This window comes from Aythya ferina (assembly GCF_964211825.1).
Source record: "Aythya ferina genome assembly, chromosome: 4".
NCBI classification, from domain to species: Eukaryota; Metazoa; Chordata; class Aves; order Anseriformes; family Anatidae; genus Aythya; species Aythya ferina.
In genome coordinates, this window is record NC_140300.1 from 66,459,108 (window position 1) to 66,481,278 (window position 22,171).

General features: G+C 33.5%; 1 protein-coding gene across 6 annotated transcripts in view; it reads left to right on the forward strand.

The window, feature by feature from the left end:
- CCSER1 (coiled-coil serine rich protein 1) overlaps positions 1-22,171 on the forward strand; it is a 695,877-nt gene that overhangs the window by 469,266 nt on the left and 204,440 nt on the right. For 4 of the 6 annotated variants that reach the window (XM_084516947.1, XM_084516950.1, XM_084516948.1 and 1 more), the window contains one exon: positions 1,176-1,253. In XM_084516947.1, the coding sequence (XP_084373073.1) occupies positions 1,176-1,253 (78 nt within the window). Of the gene's footprint in view, positions 1-1,175; positions 1,254-7,234; positions 7,561-22,171 lie in introns of those variants that run through there. The other 2 variants (XM_084516951.1, XM_084516952.1) reach the window with 1 other exon arrangement.

The window sequence follows — 22,171 nt, forward strand, 5'->3', positions numbered from 1 at the left end:
TGAAGTTGTCTTCCTGATATTTACAAGCTTTGGGTGAAAATTCACTCAATTTAGTGGTGTGTGTCCTGCCTTGAAATTAACAACATTTGATTTTAAAAATATATAGGTACTTTTGAAAAACAACACACAGTAGCTGAAAATAGTAAGGTTTCTATATCTTTATTGAAGTAAAACCTGAGTGTCATTCAACTCAAGATTCATTTAGACTGAATTTCAATTTACATAGATTTAGTTTTACTAATATTACAGGAACAACAGCATACGCAAACATATTTTTGTAGATCTTGAGGAATTTGCATATAAAATGAGTTAAGTATTTTTTTATGGGTATACCTGAAAAATAAAACTGATTTGGTAGATAAGAAAATATAAATCAGTGCGCTAAAGGACTTTTAGCGTTCTGTGTTCATGAAACCTTACCCTCTTGTGTGCCTTTTCTTACCTTATTCTATGTATTTACAACTTTTTCGTTGTATAATTTCCTTGAGAAAAAAAAACAACAGTTTCTTCCTCCAGTCTTAAACTCCAGACTTCCTCCAGTCTTAACCTCTTCAAGGAGCTCTTCCACATTGGTGAGCACCAGGCCCAGTAATGCTTCTCCTCTGGTATGTTTGTCTAACACCTGGAAGAGGAAGTTACTATCAGTGGACTCCAGGAGTCTCCTGGATTGCTTACTGCCTGCCACATGGCTTTCCTAGCAAATATCCAGGTGATTGAAATCTCCCAGGAGGGATGAGAGTCTGTGAGCGAGAAGCTTCTTGTAGTTGGAGCAAGAATGCCTCATCCACAGGCTCCCACTGATCAGGTGGCCTGTAGCAGACCCCAACCACAACCACTTTGTTGGTCCAGTCCTTAATTTTTACCCACAGGCTCTCAACCAACTCTTGGCTGTTTTCTCAGGAGTGGCTCTTCACAATCTGACAATTTCTTCTTCGTCCACATCCTTCCTGTGGATGAAGCTCTTCTGCAGAGTTGGACTTTCCTGTCTATTTAAGAGGAAGATACGTTAATGTAGGAAATACTAGTAAGGAAATAAACCTTACAGTCAGAATAGTGTCCTAGTAAAATTCATTTCTGAACAGCTGGCCGTGCATGAGTTTTGTACTTATTTGATAGCTGCAAAGCTCAGTGAGCAAAAAGATGACTCACCTGTGATATGTTATTTTGTTTTACAGGAAAAGGCTCAGTGTTTGCAGAAGGCTTTTGTTTCCCAAGCAGATAAATCCACGCAGACAGAACTTGTAGGCCATGATGTAAGTAGCTGTATTGAGCAGTCCTTTTTCTTTTTCATCTTTATGGGTTTTCACAGTTCTATCAGCCTGTTTGCTTCTGCTGCTGTTGTGTCTGTGCACTGATTTAATGGGATTTACTGGAACACCATTCATCCTTTGCTCTTAAATGATTTTTAAATGGCTTCTGCAACATGAGAAGATAATTGCAGCTACCTGCCAGCATACCGATACCCTGTTAATTTTATGCTTTACAAACAGCTCAGAATTAGCTTAAATGAATGCAGAGGATATGTATTAATGGATTGTAATTTTTTTCAGTGTCAACAGTCATTTACACACTTATTAACAAATTAATTAGGTTATTATGTTTATAATCACCATATGCTATCCAAACAAAATTTGAATTTTGGAAGATAATGGAAGAGGTCTAATAATGACAAGTATTGTTAAAGTTATATTTCTTGTAGAGCGTCACTCAAAATTTCTGCTGGAAAGTGAAATGATACTTTTTACCCCCATGGAAGACCATAAGAACATAGTAGAAAACATTTTTGTCAGTTTTTTTTTTTTTAATGTTATCTTTTTTTTTTTTTGGGAGATCAGTTGAATATATGTGAGAAATTTACTTGTTCATTATTCATAAATAATGTGTGATTAAAAATGCCAGAATGTTGTATATTGAAAGTTCTTTTGTTCTATCATTTGAGTAGAATCTAACAGTACTTCTCACCAAAGACTGTTCTGCAAACTAAGGCTGTGTTTCTGCACTGATGTATATCAACATGCTGCTTCCAGTTTATAAAAGAAACACTGGAATCAAAGCAGGTTTTGAAACCTTTCTTTCAGCATGTTTTTTGTGTTTTTTTTTTTTTTTTTTGTTGTTTGTTTTTTTTTGTTTTTTTATATCAGTGGAGCATTAAAGTTTTTGTCTTCCAAGTCTTCAGATAGACTTGTGAAGATGATAAAAAAAAAAAAGTAAGATTTTCACATTTTAATCAGAAATGTTATTGAAGCCAAGTATGCTTTTCTTTTTTTTTGTTTATTTTTTTAAAAGTTGATTCAAACAAGGAGTATGATTTATTATTATTATTGTAAGTAAAATAGTTTGCACAAAAATATTTACTAATTACTATTTTTGTGTATATTACTTTTAACACTTGTGGGCTTTTTGTTTTCTTTCTTCTAAGTATTTTTTCATGTAGAGCACATGTCAATATTTTATTAAATGTACCTACCTCCACTGATTTCTTGTGCATAGGTTGCAGAACATGAGCCTGTGTATTCTGTTGCATTCTTGTATTCTGCTGTATTCATCTGTGAAATAGCAACAATGTCATTTGGCCATACTGAAACTGTGAGGTGTATCTACTGATGGTGAAAATCCCATAATATTCAGAAATACCTTCAAAACTGTTAATGTTATAATTCTGTACCTCATCCTTAATAGCTACTGTACTAACAAGAGCTCAGATGTTAAGTAAAAGTCTTTGACTACAAATGACAGTGACCAATTTCTAGGAGATATATATATATATATATGTATATATTTAACAGTTATGATTTATGCATTTGTTTGTTATCCCTACCCTGCCCTAAACCAAATATGCTGCAGTGATTAATGCTGTTAACTGAGTTTTTCTTCTTTTTCCAGTAATTTATTTTTTTTCCTGTGGAGGGGTGGATTTTTTCTGTTGGTAGTGGGTTGCTGATTCTGTGGTAAAATTAGATGCCCCACCCTCCCCCAGACAGATACAGTTTTCTAGATGAGGTCTGAGTATTGAAGATAACAACAATAACAATACAAATCCTTTTCTTTAGCAGTATTCTTTTAAACAGTAGTGAAACATTTTTCAACCTTCCCTGGTAAATTGTCTCTGTCATGTCATGGCTGAAATCGTATGTTTTCTTATATAGTACACAGGAACAGAAGAACAAAAGGATATGTGGAATATTTTTGTATTAACACATACATATCTTGTAGAGAACACTTGCAGAAATTGTGTTACTGGGAATAGATTACAGAGAAAGTTGAACTGGTCTACAGGAATGAGTCATGCTTACTATGACCATGATTAAGGGAATTCAAGCCATGCAAGAATGAAGAAGAATGTACAAATAAATAATTTTAACACTTTTCATAATACTAGTGTTATAAACTTTTGCTCATTCATTTGTTAGATCATGCAGCTTTCCTTCAAAGGTAGTTTATTACAGGTAATTAGTTCAGCTGTGTTTACATTGTAGCCAAGCGGCAATTACATTGGTATTCTTTGCTTGTATATGAAATTTTCAAAACCAAAACGTAACCCTGGCAAGTGGTATCCGTACATCATTTTATCTAGGATTTGTGTACGTGTAACTACAAGAGTACTGTGCTAATGTGAAATTAGATTAAATAGTCAAATGCAAAAGAGAATGCAAGAGAGAATCTTCAGCACATTGGTCACACATTCTGAGCACAGCATACATTGAATAATAAAGATATGTAGTTCAACAGGTAAGCAGAAAAATTAAGTTCATTCCCTCATCACTACAGATTCTCTACTGTAAAGCAAAACAAGCAATCAAAAAAGTCAAATATTTTAACCCTTAATACAACTTCAAAAACGAGTGATAGATAAATGTATTATCAATAATAGCATTATTTCACTGATGTTGTAAACACAAAATATACTTCAGACTGTAGTATTTCTGAAATCCTTAAGTTAGTGTTTAACATTTGCTTAACCACTATGCTACTTGACTACATTGAAAGTAAAATATAAAGCTAGCTACCATGTTTATCATGGAAAGACATGAGAAAATAATCCAGGTTTCATAGAAAGTTAATTGCTTTCTAGTGCAGAATGACGAGGAATTTCTATGTAAGTAGTCCTAAAATTAATATTTCTTAAAGTATGTGAACTAAGAATCATTTAAAACTTTTTGGGAGTCTTGCAGAAAGAGCCACGTGCACAACAGATTAATGTGGGAGACTGCAAAATGATGAAGTTTCTTAAACAATTGTAACAAATAATTTCTTACATGCCAATCGAGTTACTTTAGAACTAACATTGTGGCTGATTACAATATCATGTTAACTGATACAATTCTAGTAATGGAGCTGAAGAAATAGTCCTAAGTATCATGCTGGCATCACATAAGCACGCAAGCATGTGCTGTTGCAAATGAGTTTTCCTTAAAATGTGTCCTGAAAGCAGAATCAAACAATCACAGTACAGTTCTCTATTTCAGTCAGAAAAAGAATTGCAGCTCATGATCAGTCTATCGGGTTTTGGATGAAAATTATTTGTCCTTAATTTTGATATATCTAGATTAGAAGTTTCTAGGGGTTGGCATGATTTCTAAAGTGCCTTTTCTATGTTTTCTTTATTGCTGATATTACAGATTTCACAACCCTGAACTGCTGTTCTGTGCTTTCTCTCTCATGCTGAAACTGATGTAAGCAGGTTTTAGACTGGTTCTTAACTCGTTCCCCATTTATTGAGTATCCATTCCAGCTTAGTGATCACCTGACATTTTGTCTTGTGCTTCTAGAGTCTCAGACAACAAACTTGCATGTTATTGCTACCAGTCTGCTTACTATTTGATTTGCATATGTTTACAGCAGTGCTGGCTGATACACAAGCAGAGACTAACTCCAAAACCCTGTACTACCATGCAAAATTAAAATTAATAGGTGTCCATACTAATACATTTTCAGGGTATTTGTCTTGTAGCTTGTTCTACGTCACCTTGGACTCCATTTCCCTCTCAAAACTTGGGCACCTCTCTCTACAGAACCTCTTTGTTTCACTAGGAGGGGGTGGAAGATATAGATCTGGATGCTATAACTTCCACTCCACCTCCTACCAATCCTGCTTGTCTTCTCTGGCTGCCAGGCTTTATGAATACTGTGAGGAACTACAATGCATTATGTTTTCTCCTTTAGGAAGGGAAGAGAATACTAATGTACTTAAATCCTCTAGTTTAATCCGAATATATCTAAATATGTATATATAGTCCACAGTATCACATAGTTTGTTACAGTGTGAAATGGATTTCATTATCCCACCTAAACCAAAAAATCATCCTGCTTCTGCTTTTTCTTTTTTTCTTTTTTCTTTTAGCCTGGGAAACTGATGTCCACCTGCTATTGTATGTTACTACTACCTTTTCTCTACTTATTTCTTATTTTATCTCTTGGGGTTTGTTTTCTAAATTATATGGTGAGATAATGCAAAATCATGCCTAATATACCTCTAAAACAATTCTTCAAAAACTAAGTTCACTTGGAAATCAGATCTGTGGTTAAGCATTTCAGTCTTTGCTTTGCTTGTACTCCTGTGTACCTAACCAAAAATGGATAAGTTGTTCTTACAGTGCATGTTCATTTCCCACAACTTCCTCCATCAGTCATTTTCTCATCTTCTCATTTCATTTCCCCATTTTCAGTACACCATTCCAAAACTTCTAGGCAAAATGTGTTCTAGGCTGTCCTATTCCTGCAAATTATTTCAAACTTTCCGTCCGGTGATTGCAAAATATTTTGCTGAAACTTTTTTGTTGTTGTTGTTCTTAATGATTGCTTCCCACAAAACCTTTACAAACGTATTGCCTAACCATCAAAGCCTAGGTTATTTGCTCTGTGAGTTTTGATAAGGGTAGTTACATTTATTAGTTTAAAAGTAAACTGGGTTTTGGGACAGAAACAGTGACTTGCAGTGTGGAAATCAGAGAGGCTTCCACTAACTAGTTTACTTTGCATTATGTAGTGTTGCTCAGTAAGTGAAAATGCTCTTCAGTTGTGATTTGTGAAATTCAACTTGGTTTCTGTACAAATAAAATCAGTTGTAATATCTGTTGTAAAACATGGCTTGATATAGTAGTGGAGTCTCCTCGTAGACCAAAATTAGAATAATACTGTAGTGTCTGCATCTTTTAAAACATAGTCTTTCTGTAATACATCTGTAATAAGTGTAATAAGATATTCTTGACTTTTTACTTTTCTATCTTCCTACTTACTCTGTATTTCTCTGTCACAAGCTTCTTCTATTACACTAATGAGATTAGTAGGACACTAAAAAATGAGACCTTTCAATAGTTTTTACTTGGTTAAAATTTAAAAAAAAAGCCATCTTTATCTCAGTAAGTCATGCTTTACTGATTCTGTTCATGCACTACGTTGAATACTATTAGTGTCCTATTTATAAGGCCAGAGAATGGTTTGGGAATATCTTAGTAGCACTGAAAGCTTTTAAATTTTGTTCTTTTATAAATAATGACTGGTGAAAAAGAAAGGTAAAATGAGAAAGGGAAAGTTGATTTCAAAATTTAATAGTTTATCAAAAGTAAATGAATTTGGTACTTAGTAAAATGGAAATTCTCTAACATAGCAATGTTTTGAAATTGTTTTTGAGCATGTTTTCTTAAAAATATATTAAAATGAATAAAAGCTGGAAGAAAAGATCAGTGAGCAAGCTTCAGAAATTAACAGTGGATAACCACAGTATTATAAAGCAATGTATTTTTAAGAATATATATTTTGTTTTGTTTTAATTTAATTTAATTTTACTTTATTTTACTTTATTTACATATTACTGAGTTTAAAATGAGTGTTTTTTAATGCAGAATGATGTACTCACACAGTTCTAACATAATGTGGAAATATTTTCATGTGTGCATGCTGCATATAGATTCCTTCTATTAGCATAAACTGTATCATTCTGGTGACCTTTTTCCTGTACAAACATGGCATCTGTTGTAAATATTTTCTAACTAGTACTGTCGTACACAAGCTGAAGATTTGTATTTCCATTTTTGTGTGCATTGTCATTTAACTCATTGTTATGTTGATCATTGGTGTGAAAGAAACTTTATTATTACATGCTGCCTGCATACTGGCTTACAACAGAAATGAGCAATGTTCATATAACTTTGTGTTGCCATCAAGCCATTCATCTTTAAGATTTCATTTCATTTTTCTTTTCTTTTTTCTTTTTCTTCTTTTTATTTTTTTAAAGGCCCTGTGGAATTCTTCATGTTCTGAAGGCTTAGTTTACAAACCTATCAGCATCTCATTGGTTCCATCATTATTAAATTAAAAAAAAAAAAAACCAACATCTGGACACTCCACACTTATGGATTTAATTAAATACTGCTGTATATGAAATGAGCTGCAAGTTACCATTATTGGCAAAATCGGATTATTTTGTATTTACATTATCAACAGCCAAACATCACTCTTTTGTCAGCAATATATGCATTATTAAATGTATTAATGAGTAAATTATTAGTAATATATCATGAAGTTATTATCAGAAATAAAATCATTTATTCTTATTGTACGTACTTTAATCATCCATTGGTGATTCACAACAAGTAAGAAAATACTTCAGTGATGCTTCTCTCTGAGATTGGAAAATACATCAAGATGTGGAAACCTAAGGAAACTATTAGTATTGCAACCTTATATTTTTGTCTTCCAGTAATAATACCTTTGCACTGTTTGTAAATACAGGGTCAGTGCCTTTCAGTATTTGCTCTGTTTGATGAATTCATATTTGTAATTTACATGTGAGATTCAAGAGACATTTCTGCAGGGGATTTCTTAACCTTTTATAAGGTTAGAACTTACTCATCTTTATCCTAGGAAATGAGAGCTGATCCACTGTGATTTTTGAATCCATTTGAATCACAGCTTTACTCTACTTTTTATGTTATTTTTTGAGTACTTTGGCTTCTAAGAGTTGTTGCTAAGACACCACCATTGCATGTGAGCAAAAAAAAAAAAAAATTGTATTTCCTGGACATGAAGGTGTTACTTAGAGCAGTTCGAAAAAAAAAAAAAAAAAAAAAAAGAAAAGAAAAAAAAAGTCATCGCTGGATTATGGCCTTATTATTCAAGAAATGAGAAGCAAAATGGAGGGTTTGGCACAAACCCTGTCACCACTTCTTTCAGTGTTGCCTTACCCCTGATTGACTTAATTCACCTGAGGATGTACTTCATTCACCCACCTTTACCAGGTAAGATAAGAAGGCAACTGTGCCAGCAGTATGCTTAAACCTTTCCTGCTAATATGTTCTTGTACAAACAAGAGGTAATACTTCAGTCTTCTTACTGTGCCATTTTGATCAGGCCACGTAGTGTATAGTAGGAACATTTATTCAACCTGAGCAACTGTTCAACATCCTTGGCTTTAATTTCTGCAGCCCTATTACTGTCATTTAAAAGTAACATTTCACCGGTTATTCTGAAATGGATCTGAACTGAAAATAAAATCAAGTAACTAAAAAAGTCCTGTAACTCTAAAGTGAACAGACCTTCACAAGTGATGTTTCATTGTCTTGGCTTATTATGGTACCACTCAACATGGTGCTACGATTTACCAATCATATTTCATCTTCTTTTGTTTACAACAGCAGTCTTCAGCATGCTCTCATTCTTTCAGTCAGTTTTTCTGAGAAGTTTTTGTGTATATAATTGCATAGTTCTTTTTCTGTTTGTCAGAAGTAGCAAATACTTTACAGAAACAACTGAAATAAACATGTACATATTACCCTTTTTGAATTTCACCTTCCTTATTGAACTTTATCTGTTGCCATTCTTCCTTCTCTTCCTTGGTACTTGAGAATCCTTCTAATAATCTTTCAGCATAGAATTGCCTACCTTTTGCTGTTTGTCATGCTTTCTCTTTTTTTTTTTCATCACTATCTTTATTATGCTAATATTTTCAGTCTGTGTAGGATAACGTTATCTGGAAGAGGATAGGGAAAGCATTTTTCATTGTGGTGCTTTGGCAGAGAGATTAGTATGCTGCTTAAAGAAATAGATCTAGGGAATGAAGAAAGTTGTGAAAAAAACTGCATAAGGCAGTGAAAGAAGAAGCGTAGAAGAAAAAAAATAATTTCAGGATTCAGGCAAGAAAGAAAAACTAGTTTTGCTTCCTAAATGATCAGTCTTTGTACCTGTTTCTCCTGAGTGTTTATAAAAGTGTACGTAAAATACTAGCTATTTCTAAAACTTTCTTGTGGTAGAGGTGTTGCTAGCAGCTGTCACTTCATTGCAAAACTGAGCACAGTCCTATGACTTTGGTGATAATGAGCATGAGTTGGGATTTTAACTTTTCCAGGAAATTACTCATAATTTCCACTACCCTTTTCTTAATTTGTTTTAGTTTTACTTTTTTTTTTTTTTTTTTTTTTTTTTTTTTTTTTTTCCCTAATCTTAACCATATGAACCAATAAGAAATTACTTGGGGTTGTTTTTTTGCTCACATGTCATTCCAATGGCCTGGAAAAAAGTCATGATAGATAAGTAGATATTTAGACTTCAGGAAGAAAAAATCAAAGTATCTATTAAGGTCATAAACATACAAAAGTCACTTGTTTTATAAATTACTGTGAATGGAGAACTTATTAGAATATCTCTATACAGTGGATTTTCTCTTTACTTGGTAGCAGTTACCAGTACAGAAGTTGTATTCAGATTTTATGCTTATGATGAAGACCAAAAAATGGTTGACAAGGCAGTAATTCTAGTGTGAAAACATAAAACAATCTAATAAGTCTTAATTGCTCTACCAATTAATTCTTTTGAATGTATAGTAGTGAGGAAAACAACTATTTTAGCAAGTGCTGTAATAATACTGAATATGGAAAATATGCAGTTAATCCATTTATGATTTTTGCCACCTTGCAGAGTAGTTTGGTAAGAGTTCACACCAAGCTGTTACATTCAAAATCTTTTCATGAGCAAAACCCACACTTCATATGCATGGACAAGAACCTTGTTAGTCTAATTAAAGTCTTAACAATTTAATAAAATATTTTTTATTTTTATTACTACAGTTACAATGATACTAACATGTCTGCTTCAAATTATAAACAGATAAAATTAAATATACACAAAAATACTAGTACCTACAACTTTTTTTGTAATGCCCACTATTGCACAGCTTCTCTTGATATAAAGGTCAATAGCTCCATGTCGGTCATGTGAGTGGTACCATTACAGCAAATCCGGTATCACAGATCCTTGTCAGGACTCTGATGTTAACATTGATTTCTTTCCTACTTCACTTTTTGGGGGTCCTCTTGGGATCTCTCTTATATGTTTGCTAACATGTTCTACACCTTGCTTTTTCTCATTGATCTGCAAGTCCACATGACGTCTCTGTTATCTTTGCAACCGATTTTACTGTGCTCCAAAGGTTTCCTTCCTTTGATGGTGAGTAACTAGTACTGCCGAGTTTTTCATAGCCCTGGGGCATCTGGTATCATCCAGTGTCTGTGCTTTTAATGCATTAGCTGTCACCCATGCCTATACATGTTTTGGTTTCCTTTTTGTTTAAAGATCATTCTTCACTAAAAAAGTGTTTGTTGCTGGTGTCTGCAAGATATAAATGTACATTTGTGTGGCGTAGCATCTACTATTAGCTGCAAAGATAAACAACTGATTATGAAAAAATAATAATAATAACCTGCTCATCAGATAATTGCTCTTACAAGCTAAAGAAAATCTTTAGGAGGGCCAGACAAAAAAATAAAAATAAATAAAAAGATAAATAAAATAAATAAAAATAAATAAACATTGCTTGTTACAAGCAATGGCAACTGGGTGTTTATAGATATACAATTTTAAAATATTGTTGGCAAAATACTTTATTCTCATAGTGAGCATTGACATTTACAAGTCACACCTTCTTTTTCCAATTAATGTTTTGCAAGAGGTATCAAATAACCTGAATTTAGTTTCTGCACTTTTCTCCAGGGATTTCCAAAGGTCTGTGTGTAGTGCTGTTTGAGATAGTGTGAGGGGGATAAAAGTGGATATTGTGTCACTGGATGTAAAAACAAACCAAAACAAACATGCATGGGTGCAAAAATGATACAGTTTGAGCAAATATTCTGTGGTAGACGTTGAGAATTTGAGAAGGACCAAGAGTAATTTTAAGAGTGACAAGCCATTGGAGACAGACAAATCTCCAAAAACCTGGGGTGGGATACATACGAAAAAAGGATATGTGCTGCTTAAACTGAAGGGAGATTGTTTCATTTTTTAGTGTGTGTGGTCATTTGTTTTTTGTGGTGTTGTTTGTTTGTTTGGTTTGTTATTTAAACAAAGCCACCTAATCTGAAGCAATTAAACATGGAAACCTGAAGAACAGTGTAAATGCTGGCACCTAAATTATTCTGCTGTAACTCAATACGCATTTGTGCCAATAAAACGAGTGTACAACATGTCTATTAAGAAACGTAATCACTGGGACTGTTTGAGAACATAGGTAGTTAGGTAGTATGTGCATAGTGGCAGGGTTGGAAAGTCTGCTTTTAGTTAGGATGCCTGTGGTATATCTTCTGGAGCTGAATTTATGCAGTGCTAACTTTTTAGGTGTTTATATATGATTTGGTCATTTGTACTATAGTTTAAATTCTTCAGTATGATTTAGAACTTTGTATAAACTTCAAGAGTTTAGAAGGATAACCTTAGCATACAATGTATAACCTATGTTACACACCAATAACAGAAACAGAAAATGTCATGTATATTACTACTCTATTACTAGTATTTTCTCAACAGAAATGCAGTGAGAACTGCAACCAGGCTGTGTACTATGCCTTTATTTCAATACAGTGCTTTTCTAGTTCATCTCATTCATTTATTCATTATTAGTAATGGAAAATTCTACTTAAGAGTAGAATAATAGCATTAATGATAAAGCAGCAAGAAGAAGCATGATGATGGGAAAGGATGAGAAATGACATTTGGGGAACAATAACACATTTCTTTTGTAGTGTACAAAAATGTATTAAATTGAAAAAGGAATATGGGTAACAGTAATAAAAGAAAAAAGTGGTTTTTTGTTTGTTTGTTTTGTTTTTAATTAGCAAATGCACTGCCTAAAAAACTTGCAAAGATGTATTTTGTGTGTGCACAATGGATGCTGAAGTTGCAAGTGCATAGATCATGTTACAACCTTGTGTATAGTACCAGCTTCGTTACTTTCAGGGAGATTTTTATTCATCTAAAAACATTCAGAAGAAACTTTGTAGTGCTTCTAATGTTGTCTATCACGATGAAATGAAGTTATAGATTTGTGTTTGATACTAAAATAAGAGGATTCGATCTATATTGTGTAATAGTGCATACAAACTAACCTATATTTGGGGAGAAATACCAACACCTTCACTGACAAAATATTATGGTTTTAAGGGAACAAGAGCAAAACACAACTGGATAAGGGGGGCAGATGATGAACACACAGAGGCAGTAGGATCTTCACACCTAAAATATATGAAACAATTTTAAGTTCAGACATCGGAGATATGAGTTTACCAATGTGCAGTTATTTAAAAGTGTACATCTGAATACATTTGTGTATCTGTGTACATCTGTACTTCTTCTTCCAGTTGTTTAAATGATTGAGAAGAAAATATCAATGTCAGGCCAAATTGAAAGACAAAATGAAGAAATACAAGTTTCCCCCATTAGAGTGCAAGTTTGCAAAAGGACTGGTTCAATAGGAAAGTGGAGCCTCTCTGGCTCCAGTGGAGTTTACTTTTAAGATTCTGTGTATTTTGCAAGCATCCAAATACCCTGAAAAAAAAAAACTTGCATAATTGCAGAAAGTGAACAAAAATCCTGAGACTAACATGAACTGATCAGAGTTTGTTCCGTATTTGCTCATAATCCTGCTTTCACAAGATTTTTTGGAGGCTTATGAGACTATCTCCAGAAGCCAGGAGGTGCTTACTAGAGAAACAGTAGCTAACATGTTAGTTGTGTACCTAAGATTGTTTACATAGTTTTGTATAACAAAATAATTCCAGGAATTTCTAATCATTGTAGTAAATAGAAGTGAGCACATTGTTTTTATGCAAGAACATTTCTGAATTGCAAAACTGAACATAAGAGCTGAAGCCACAGGCAATACTGTTAGTGGGACTCTGCAACTAGAGCATATCAGTAAACTCACGGTAGGGCTATGAAGTCAGAGTCATTAGAGCTTTCCTGTTCTTTAGTTGGGCTTTAAAATGGAGGGGCTTACTATGTTGCTTCAGAGAATGTAGTGGTGTCTGAGCAAACTGCTAGTTGGCTGTTGTCATGTACAAAGGCTGTCTTTGGCAATTGCCAAAGAACAAGTCACAAGAAAGCATTTAATACTGCTAGTATGGAAAAGCTTTTTTTTTTTTACATTTACTTCGTGGTGGTGTATACCACCATTTATATGGTGGTGGCGTATACCGAATAGTTTCTAGGGAGTAGGACATGATATTTTTCCTTTTCCTGTAGTTGAGAATGATGCTAGCTGCAATTATGAAAACCTGCACAAAGAAAATAAAGCTATTGTGAATTATTTGGATATTAAGGTCATTTTAGATACCTCTTTACATGTCTAGAAATTTGTATTGTTTTATTCTGTTTTGTATCAATTAAGAAATTTGCAAACTTCAGTTTTCTTGAACTATTCATAACAGATTCTGATTGGCAAATATCAAGAGAGCTTTACTGTATGCTGTTAACATGGATCTTGGACTGCCTACAAAACAGCTATTTTTAGTTGACAATGCAGATATAAGATTTAATTAAAATACACATTGTTTTGGGCATCTACAGAAAACTTCTTAGTCTGCCACAAAGCTTACTTTTCAGTAGTGTTTTGCATTATGTTATGTTTCATAATGCAATGAATTTCAGTAGGTCTTGCCACTTTTCTGGCTAAACACAATGTTTTTTTTTGTTTTTCATACCACACATTGGTGAAAGATCATAGCATACAAGTGTGCAGAGAGGTCATTGACATGATGTATTCCACTGTTGTAATACTAATTTGCACACTTTAGTACAAATAATCCTTGTTATTGTAGGCAAATATGCAAACAATTCTTAAAATTTACTTCTGAAACTCTAGGTGAATTACTGTTAGAATGAAGTTTTAATATTTTGATGATGTTGGACAGCTTTCCTTCTACTTAAGACACTTATTTCAGCATTGTTTCTGTCCTGTGTTGTTCCAACTGTTGCTTTCCATCACTCTTTGGTTGTAAGTAATGATTTTAATGCTCTGCTTTACCCTTGATAAATTTAATTAATCTATTATTAGTACCAGTATTTCTGCATGAGCATAAAAAACATTTTCAGAGACTTGAAGCCATGAGCTTGTGAAATACACAGCTTGTTCTTGAATTAATTTGGGTAGACCACTGGCAAGATGAAATACAAATATTATTGAATAAACCCGAAAAAGCATACTAACTAAAGATTTTGCATGGCAGGATTTCTCCCCCTTTTCACACAAGGCTTTTTTTAAAGGTCAGTATCTTAAGGTTAGAGAAATCACTATCTATTCTTTTGTCTAGAGAATTCTTGCCCAGGGTTGGCATGTTGCTACTTTAGATTTTCTTATCCAGCAGACTCAGAGAAAACTTCTACAGAAATATTTACAGCGTACAGCTCAATATCTATAGCCAGAGGAAGCTCTCTCTTGATTGAAAAACAAAGAAGTGTGAACACCCTGATACAACCTCCATGTTCAATTTCGAATGCCAGAATGTTGTATTGAACTATCCTGAAGGCATTAGGGTGAGCCCATTAGAACACAATATCTCTTCTGCTCATTTTCTTAGTATTTAGGTTCCTTTTCACACAATGATTTAATTTATTTGTTTGTTTGCTTGTTGCTAGAGCACATTGCCATAACTTATTAAATAAAAACACAAACGTGACATTATTCTGTAACCCATACTTACATAGATTTGCTCTACAATGTGTATGTGCAAGAATGATGTTTCAGATAGCTAGTGGGGAAACATCCGCTAGCATATGACAATTATTCATCCTTCTACCTCTCCCAAGGCAGAAGTCTAGGTCAACACTGGGGATGTTCAGCCTGAAGAAGGGAAGGCTCCAGGGTGACCTCACTGCAGCCTTTCAGTACTTAAAGGAGTCTTATAAAAATGAAAGAGAGCAATGTTTTGCTCAGGTGGATAATGACAGACAATGATAGTTATAAACTAAAAGAGGGGAGACTTAGATTAGACATTAAGAGGAAATACTTCACTCAGAAGGTGGTAAGGCACTGGAACAGGTTGCCCAGAGAAGTTGTGGATGCCACATGCTTGGAAATGCCAAAGACTAGGTTGGATGAAACCCTGGACAACCTGATCTAGTGGGTGACATCCCTGCCCATTGGCGGGGAGTTAAAACTAGATGATCTTTAAAGTTCCTTCCAACCCAAGCTATTCAATGATTCTTTGATTCTTTATATAGAAGGATTATAATTTCATCACTATCTGTAAATGGCAACAGAACTCAAATCACAACATAGATTATCAAAGGACCATAAATGCTAGTATAATGCTAACGTGGTATCCCAGTTGCTTATTTCCATATGTGTTAATAATACTACATTTTCAAAAGGGTTAAGTTACTTGATGCAACAAACATTAACTTCCATAGCTTAATATCTTACTGCAGTGTTCTTGTTTGAAAATAATTAGCTTTCTCTGATCAAATCAAAGGTTGCAGTAATTGAATACTTAAAATCTGGGGCCTCTGTTCAACAACACAAACAAACAAAAAGTCTTTAACAGCATCTTCATAAGTAATTAAACTGGTTTCTAAAAACAATCAGCATGACATTTGTTGGTGAGCAGTGTTAAATTGGTACAGAAATCCTCATCTTCACTGAAGATTGTGCAGAAACTTGGAACCTACAAAAAAACCTCCTAGTATGTTAATTTTTATACTACATCAGTCCAAATACCTACAAGTATTTAAGTTCCAGATGCGCTCAACATCCTCCAAAAAACTAAATATATTTTTTAGATTTGGATCAAGGTAACTGTTGTAATTTTAAATATTTTCTTAATGTAAATGCCCCAGTCACAACTTCTGCAAATATGCAAATGCAAATTTGGATGCAAATATGAGACCTAAGGATTTGTAGAAGAAATAATAATAATTATAGTCTTGTGGTGTTTTTTTTTTGTTTGTTTTTAAGAACGTTCTTTTTCAGTAGTGATTTTTTTTCATTGTTGTATTTTCAGTTAGCATAATTGAGGTTTCCAGTGTGAACATTTTATAGTTAAATATGGTGAAAATTGTATTGTGCTAATTAGTATTTATTGCTGTGTACCTTTGTATGAATGCATGAAATTGTTATGTCCTGGTAAGTATTTTCTGCTGTATTTGCCTGTAAGAGGTTTTCACCATTGCTTAAATAGAAATCTTTTTTGCCTTTGAAAGGTACAAGTAGGTTGCTGTGAAGTGTGTCAGAGTTGAGAACCTATACTTTTTTTTTTTTTTTTTTTTCGTAATGGAATCTAAAATTGAATATTTTGTTCAGTTATTTGTATGGCCTAAACAGGATAGCATGATTTATTTATTTATTTATTTTTGCACAGTTCATAAGAACATATGTATCAAGATTGGAAAAAAAAAAAAATAAAATAAAAAATTCTAGGGGGACAGCAATTGTTTCCTCTTTCATTGGTTTAACTATCCAAATTTAAAAATTACCAGAGTTATGCCTTGTTACCCTTTCTGGGCTTTAAAGGCCACTATCCAAAGAATTTAGGAAGAGATAGATAGGTATTAGTTATTTTTATTATTAATAATATTCCTTGTGACTGGAGAGAGCAGGGGGCTCTGAGTATTCGGTGTTTAGAAAATCTTATTTCCTTTGTAAAATGAAACTGATTTTTTCTATCTACAAGGTGCTTGATGAAGACAATAAAATTTTAAGTCTACATATAGTACAATATGGCACTACTTTATCAGAAAATAGTTTTGGCTTTGGCTGTATGGTTTCATATGACTTTTTCAGTATAATTATCTGATCACATCCAGTTTTTTTACAGAACTGTGGGTATTTATCATTTTTGAGGCAGAAAAGATGTAAATATTCTGTCTGGTTTTCTTGTTTGTCTTATGTTTTAGCACACTGAATTTTGGGATCCTGATCTGTGCATACCAATAACACTACACCAAAGCAAACAGGTCCATTAAAGCAATATTTTCAGTGTCTTTTACATGGGCATGATCTGTGTCTTTGTGTATTTTCATTTACTACAAAAGTTTCAAAAATTATGTTGAAGTACAGCTCTCTTGTTATCATTCCCCTTCTCCCCCCAGATAAAAGTTATGCTAATTTCATTTATTCAATTACTTGAGCAAGTGTTATTCACAGTTAATCTCCACTTGCGTATGCTATTACAAACACTAATTAATCCTATTTGCAAAGACAAATTATGATTAATACGTCCTTAAAATTTACACCTAATTACACAGAATATAATCTCTAAATTTGTATAAATAGAAGTTTTAATTTTAAACATACATTTACATATACTAATTAAGGACTGCTTCATTGTATTTATGTTTGCAAACAGGTTTTGTTCTTATTACTTAACGTGATGCTCTGTGAACAGAGAGGGAAAAAATACACAGTTTTTGGCACAGGTTCCAAATACACATCTTAAAACAGATTCTGAATCTAGATTCATCTTTTGAAGTTATAAATTAGTTGAGATTCTGGATTTTGTTTTGTTTTTGTTTTTATTTTATTTATTTTTTTGTCATTTTGATAAATACTTTTTTCTTCTTAGCAAGCTTAACATCTAATAAAGTTGATCATGGTGTACAAATAATATGTGGCTTAATTATCAATATAAGAAATTTGTTGTGTAATAATAAGTATCTCAAGATATGCAGTGAAATATATTTCTTTTGCACTTTGATATCTGGGCAATCTAAAATTCTGAAAAAGAATTTTTCTAGGATGACAACTCAATTATTATTTTTCAGGTTTTACACGTTCCCCTGAATCAAAATTTATATGCACCAGTTTAATGGACAGATTTCTTTCTGTAGGTTTATCATTTATTTATAAATTCCTTGACAAAAGCCTCTGGGAAGATCTTCTGAGAGGTTTTTGTTTTCAAGTGAGTCTACAGATGTTAAACAATATAATTCTTCTTGGGGAAAAATAAGAATTTACTAGAGAACAGCAAAAGTTCATAGGTGCTTATTTACTGAGATTTACCTGATAATTCCAGGTTTGATTTCTTAATAGTGTTTCATCCAACTTGGACTGTTAAGGCATTTTAATAGGCATTTTTCTACTTCTTAAAATTTTTGATGTAATGCATTTTGGGGTCAGAAGAAGAGAAAGTTTCTGTTATTCCTTACTAAACTTGTATTCAACAGAAAAATTACTGAAACTGAAGCAGCAAGAATGGTCCTGCATTCTAAACAATTTAAAGGAACTATTTTGCTACAAAAACGCATTACTGTTGCACCAACAGAATATGAGAAGTGACTCATTTTTCTCAAAAAAAAAAAAAAAAAAAGTATGGGAATACTTTTCTGTTATAGGTGACTTACACAAGTAAGTTGCATTCTACTATCCATTTCAAGGACAAGTGAGAACAGTAAATTTCTTCTAATCCACCCAGGAAAACTACAGCTGATTTACAAGCTGATTCAGAACTACAAGGTAATTCTGGTTTTAACAGATTACTTCTTAAAAGGCACATTGTCACAACTATACTGACAAAATAATTGCATTTTTAAAATAGCATTTATTTCAGAAAACTTGAACCGATCCACTGCTTGCAAGTTTTCATTAGTAGCTATTACTAGCTACACATTTTTACCTTCCATAGGCTGTTTCTTCCCTCATTTCATGTTCTGTGAAATTAAGCCCTTTGCTTCTTCACCTGATATTAACTCTTCAGGTCTACTGAAAGCATGTTAATCCAACCTCACATGTTGTGGTACTGTTGTATCACTGAAGTTTCTGCATTTTTTTCTGTGCAGTTGCCTACCTCACATATAAAATATAATTTCCTCAAAGTCCTAGCTTGGAAACAGCCCAGGACATTATTATTCATTTGTATTTATTCTTATATTAATTTATTCTTATTCATATGTGGAAATATGATTTTAGGTACTGAACAATTATTACCCTAAAATTAGTGTATGTTTGTCTGTTTAAAGGCTTTCTGGAAAAAGATCTTCAAAATCGAAATGTATCATATGTTAAATACAACACCATCCATTTCACTGGTATCTAATTTAAACAAATTACAGCTCTTTATTAGGTCCTTATTTATCCTTAATTTTAAAAGTTTAAACAATGTAATTTGTGTAATGTTTTTCTTAAAATAATGTTGCTGTTAAACTTCCAAAACTGTCCACAAGATGTGATCTAATGGTAATGTATGTAATAATGTCTGCCAGGGCCTTAAGAGAGCCAGAAGCAATCACTGGTGAGGTGATTTGAGTCTGGTTTGAGTCTCCCTGTATATGTCCTCATTTGGGATATTCACTAGAGTTCCCATAATCCCTTGAATGTCACATTTAAATGCTTCATCTTTTTCAAGGCCTTAAGAAAGCAGAATTATTGTAGTGGCAATATGAGTTATCTGCAGGGAGGGAATTATTGCTAGAACGTGGATTGCTACATTTTCCACTCCCTACATTTTCCATTATTTCTTGCTCCTTTTGAAAGTTCAGATACAATCGTGATGTGATGGCTGTATGTACTGGATTAATTTCAGTAAGAAATCACCTTAGTTTGTATATATATATACACACAGGTGAATCAGAAGTTTATTGGCAAAGCACACAAAGTAATCCTTATTATCCATTTAATACTGGTTTGATCTCCTGAGTGTGCTGCAGTGTTTTGGGGAATGCATTTCAAGACCAGAGATAAATCAATCTTTGAAACTTCAAAGGAAGCAGGGTGGGTGGGGTGGGGAGGGAACAAAGCGAAACATGGAATTCATTCACTACTTCCCATTGTAAGGCAGATGTTTCTTTCAGGAAAGCAGGGCTCACTACACCCAACAGTTTCTTGGGAAGACAAATGCCATCACTTCAAACATTTCCCTCTTTCTCCTTCTTTACCTCAGCTTTTATTGCTACGCATGATATCATATGGTGTGGAATATCTCTTTGGTGAGTCTGGGTCAGCTATTCTGGCTGTGTCCCCTCCTAGCTTCTTGTGCACCCTTCAGCCTCCTTACTGGCAAAACAGCATGAGAAGTAGGAAAGTCTTTGTGTAAGCAACTTCTGTGCAACAACTAAAGACATCGGTTTGTCACCACTGTTCTCTTAAAAAATCCAAAATACAGCACCATACAAGCCCCTATGAAGAAAATTAACTCTTATCCCAGCCATAAATAAATAAAAACCATGACACTGCCTAATGTTTTAAATCCTTAAATAATCAACCTCAGAGTTGCACATTGTAGTTAGTTGATAGACTTGCTTTTAGAAATAAAGCAACACTACTAATTTTGTGAACTGTGTTTTTAACTGGATTATTAAAAATAGTTCAGTTACTATATGTACCATAGTGCTGAAACCCTGAAGCTATTGAAAGAGGTAGTTTAATGTTTGCTAGGAAAACTCATTGCTATTAGTGGAAGACTGGCAAAAGATAGATGCATCTACTCATCAATATTTAATTCAGACAAATTTATCTTAACATTTTCAGAAGCACCCATCATTAAATTTATTCCCTAAACTGAACTGAAGTGTCTTGGAGCTCCATCCTTAATCTAACATCCTGCAAACCCATAAGTATAGGAGTGAGATGTTTATGTAGTATGTTAGCTCCAAATGTTCATTTCTCTCTTGTTGACAGCTGTTACTAGACAGTCAACTGTTACTAGATCTTATGGGATGATGGTTTAATAAATGTGGGAAGAAAGGATTAATGAATCAATACAACTTGCAAATATTTTTTATGCCTGCAAGTGACAGTAATATCTGGTTTTCTGTGTTGGGAATTGGTTAATCAAGGTGTTTTGTATGTCAGTAACACAGATATCAGCACCACTGCTGAATTTAAAGAGTATCTCTAAATGGATCTGAAGTCTTCTATGGACGTAGCTTCAGCCTTAGCCTTTGATATGCCAGGGTGTAAGATACCACATCCTAGTCATTATGGTGCAAGAGGAAAGTTTAAAAACATTTGGAAAGTGTTACTTACAGTTAGAGAAAGGGATTTTTTATTTTAGTTTCCTAACAACCTGGTGTGGCTGTTAAATTATAGTACTGGCAGTTTTAAGGTTTGGATCTCCTTGTTACGTATATACCTCACTTTTTTTTTTTTTTTTTTTCTTTTTTTTTCTTTTTTTTAATTCTTCTTTGTAGTATACAATTCATGATGACAGCATAGTTTCAGCTAAGAGGTGACTTATCAAGGTGCTATGGACTCTTTAATGAAATGTCATGATGTGTTGAGGATTTCCATAAAAGAGGATATACTGAAGCCTAGTTTTCCTAAGTATAGGTAGATAAATGCATGACGTAACCTTCTGCTGTTACTTCAGGTAACAGTAGATGAAAAGATGCATCTTTTCAGTTGATGCATCCTGAGTGCTCAAAGTGAACGACCAATACCATGTTATCTTAATAAGCTGGAAGACCTTTAGAAGATTCAGTGGTAAATATATTTATCTCTGCTTCCATTTGCTTCTATGACTCTTGGAGAGTACAGGAATTTCATCATGTTTTCACAGGTGACTAGCAAAAGGCACATAAATTTAGTGTTGGTGTGCTATGCAAATTTAGCTTTGGTTGTAACCTAAAGTAACCTTAAATAAACTAACCAACAGTAACCTAAAGCCATGAAAAACATTAAAGAGATAAGGAAGAGGTGGTGAAAGTATTCATATCCAACTTCTGTGGGTATGACTTGCACACACAAGAGATAGGTGGAGATAGATCCCAGTGGAGAAACATTGAGAAACTGATGTCTCCTTCCTAAGTTTGTCTAGCCTGGTACAAGATTTTTGAACACCTGCTCCCTTGTTGTTTGCTTGCCAGGTAATCTATGCAGTGGAGTTGCAATGTATAAAATGATCCTTAGAGAATATTGTGTATTGCTCTCTAAATTAGTTATTATTACCAGTATGTTACAAGATCTTGATTGAGACCA